General features: G+C 38.6%; 1 protein-coding gene across 1 annotated transcript; it reads right to left on the bottom strand.

Moving 5' to 3' along the window:
• Positions 1–1,500: 1,500 nt before the first annotated feature.
• On the bottom strand, positions 1,501–3,035 carry LOC139743251 (cytochrome P450 2U1-like; the record flags this gene model as incomplete). The annotated part of the gene is made up of 2 exons (XM_071653748.1): positions 2,544–3,035; positions 1,501–1,831 (listed from the first exon to the last, which is right to left on the bottom strand). Coding segments are annotated over exons 1-2 (823 nt in total), but the record flags the coding sequence as incomplete, so codon positions are not given.
• Between the last annotated feature and the right edge of the window lie 506 nt (positions 3,036–3,541).

Here is a 3,541-nt window from a genome sequence, read left to right on the forward strand (position 1 = left end):
CTGTCTATTATTCACACACAAGAGCATTGAATTGCTAAAATTAGAAGAATCAGACTCATGACATGCTTTGCAACAATCCACATTTCTCTGTGACCGCTAAACCAAATTGAATGGGGTTTTCTGCAAATAGAGCTAGGCTGTTATGTTTTAAGACCCTGAAGTAGCACTTAGACAGGTTGATCATATTGGGTGTTATCAATACTATTCGAAAATCTGATTGTAATTTTTGGGGCGACTTACTGCAGTATGTCACGAAAAAAATTACAATCAGATTTTCGCATTGATAACGCTCAATATGATTACATTTTTTAAATGCTACTTCAGATTCTTTAAATATAATATTTTAGCTCTATTTTTCAGAAATCCCCATTCGGTTTGGTTAAGCGGTCACAGAGAAATGTGGATTGTTGTAAAGCATGTCATGAATCGGATTCTTCCGAGTTTAGCACTTCGATGCTCTTGTGTGTGAATAATAGACAGAACTTGGACAGAAGAGATTCCCGACATCCTCTACAAAATTCCGTATTTCTCTTTGACCACTGAAGCAAATCGAGTGGGTTTTTCGTAAGATGTGGGCGATGAGTTATAGTTTCATACCCTGAATTTGTATTTAGATTGATTCACTATTTTTAAAGATATCATTGCGGCGGGCACCGTTGTAATTTTTTTTTGAGGGGGACATACTGTACATACACCTACAACTCTGAATTTTCACAGGAGAGTTTTTAGATCTGGCAGAAGAGGGTATGTCTAGATATATCCCTTCGCAGCAATACTTCAGAGAATTTTTAAAACCTGGGTAAAAGGGTGCGTGCATCTCAGGATACACCCTTTTGTCAAATTAAAAAAAAAACATTTGTATATTGCCAATATATTACACTGGCAGAAAGGGTGGGGTTTTTTTTTTCAGAAATAGATGAAATGCGGTACCCGGAAATATAACTAGACAAAATGGTGCATATGCATAAATATATCAATTCATAAATTATTTTGGTGACTTTTGGTGCAAGAAAGTTATCAAATAATAATGATTTTAAGCGGACAGAATATATACAAGGCTGGCAACCTATATAGAATAATGATTTCTACAGTGAAGGGAAACTCCAAAATGTCTAGGTCGATTTTTTTTTCGGCTTTGCAGTCACTGTAGTAGAACAGAGGTATGCCCTTTTGTAAAAGCGCGGCAGAGTATTGTGCGGTTCTTTCCAGAAAGTTATATTTTCAGCTGAAGCCCGTCAGTGACATGCATATCTGATGATCTGTTCTTTGAGTAGATTCCAGGCCACTGTGGATTTTTCATCTGTATTGATTAATAAATCACTGCATTTCATGCTGTTCAGTCTCCAGTGCATGTTTCTTTTTTTTCTTATTACTTTGTTTGTCGTATTTTTCGAACCATAATCCACAAATAACGGATCACTCCACTTTAACTATGGAATTCAATCTATGATAAATCCCAAATGCTTAGAATAAACAATACCAATTAAGCAATTCGCTTACCCACTCCGAATGGCAGGAAGGCAGGGTGTGCCTTTAAGACGCAGCCAGTGCCTTCGTCTAGAAACCGTTCCGGCCGACAACTCTCGGGCTCGTCCCAGAACGCCTCACTGTGGTTCATGGCCATATAGTTCGCATAGAGCGTCGTACCCTTCGGAATGAGGTAATCCCCGAGCCGAGTTTCCCGTGACGTTAGATGCGGAATTCCGAGGGGGCCGAGTGGCCGAAGACGTATCACCTCTTGTAACGTTGCCACCACGTAGGGAGTCTTTGTGCGATCGTGTTGGGTCAGCGTCTTTTTCGCTCCGATCTTCAAGTCCAGTTCGTCGTGCACCTAGCGAATATCATGTTGCACATAATATGACATGATATTATATAATATAATATAATACAATATAACACAATATAATACAATATAATGAATGTAATTTGATAAGATATAATAAAGTACAATATAATATATATATATAAATATATATATATATTATAATATAATTATATTTGACGACCAAGCTTCATTCATTTTTTTTTCTTCTAGCATGTCGAAAGAGCATCAGACTAAACTTCTTTCTTAAAGCAGGTGGGACAGTAACAAGTCGGGGGAATTTGTACTTCTTAAGAAAATACATTTCAGCAAAACTCTCCAAGCATTTCGTCTCATTGTTATCCTGCAGTGATGTCACATATTGCTGTAGTCTTCTTACCCAGGAATGGCATCATAAAAACTTAACAAATTAAAAATATTTAAGAGGACATTGTCCGATTTTCTCCAAACGACACAGATGTGTTGCATTGAATATTGCTCCCTTCACTAAATCGACATACTGAATTAGGATTTCATTCTCTTTTTCAATTTTTTCAAATTTTCAAATTTTCTTCCTTTTTTCAAATTTGATTCTCTGAGAAACGTGGTGTGAGTGTGACATATGTCGAGAAAATAGAAAATTTAGAAATGTTAATTCAAAAAAAAGAGGAAATCACAAAGATCTTTAATGTACCTTTCTCTGTATATCAGGGTAAAATGCCATGATGACGAGAGACCATACGATCGTACATGCAGTGGTGTCGGAGCCCGCGAGAATAAGATCCAGCAGCATTCTCCATATACCCTTTTCCTCGACAATGCTGGCGTCTGCAACATCGTCCTCGCTTGTCGACTGAAGTTCGTTTAAGATGTTTCTGGTCAGACTACTGACCTCTTCGCCACTGGCGCCGTGCTCCTTCGCTCGCTCAACAAAGTTTAGCATCTGTTTACGCAGGAAGGCGCCACTTTCTCGAAGCGGGCGCCAAGGTTCCGTGTAGTACATGAACGGAAAGATATTCATCAGAAATCTATTTCCTGGGCATCCCACTATCACCTTGGCAGCCTTCAGTATGTGGCAGAACATCTCATCGTTGTAGTCGAAGCGCGATCCGTGTAACAGAGAACCCATGACGTTCGAGGCTGCCATCGTGACGTGGTCACTGGGGTCAAAGCCTTCCATCCTGTCAGCGTGGGCATCGAACACTTCCAAAAGATGATCGACTTCTTCCAGCATGATGGACTCCAGTTTACTCCCTGATGGGCCTATATCACGAAGGGCGGGACCAATTATCTTCCTAATGAGCTTCCACGTCGGTCCTTCATTAGAAACTATCCGCCATTCTGCTCGCGTACAATGGTTATACAGGTCAAACAAAATTAATTCGAGTTAAAAACTCTTCTGCATTGGTATTTCATTTGAAATTGATGTTAAACGTTTGATTTCAATTCCCAATATGCACTATTTTCCTACGGAAATCTCAGCTACCAACGCTATACAGCTTTTTTTTTTTTTTTTTTTTTTTGGTGTGCGCCTCCATAGAGTGGTAGCCTCTCCCATCTAGGCTCTGAAGTTTGTCTTTTTAGGTAATGATTTTGTTTGTATTTTGTCATCTATTTTTGATGATTGATATCTTATTGGTCAAGGAACATTGTAGACAATTTGTAAGTATTACTTTGGTCTAATTGTTGTGTATTTTGACAGATAATTTTGTCATTGGTTTTATATGATTTGCTCTGCAC

The sequence above is a fragment of the Diadema antillarum genome, unplaced genomic scaffold, assembly GCF_040938485.1.
Source record: "Diadema antillarum isolate AM-2024a unplaced genomic scaffold, OU_Dant_1.0 seq00001061_RagTag, whole genome shotgun sequence".
Taxonomy (NCBI): Eukaryota; Metazoa; Echinodermata; class Echinoidea; order Diadematoida; family Diadematidae; genus Diadema; species Diadema antillarum.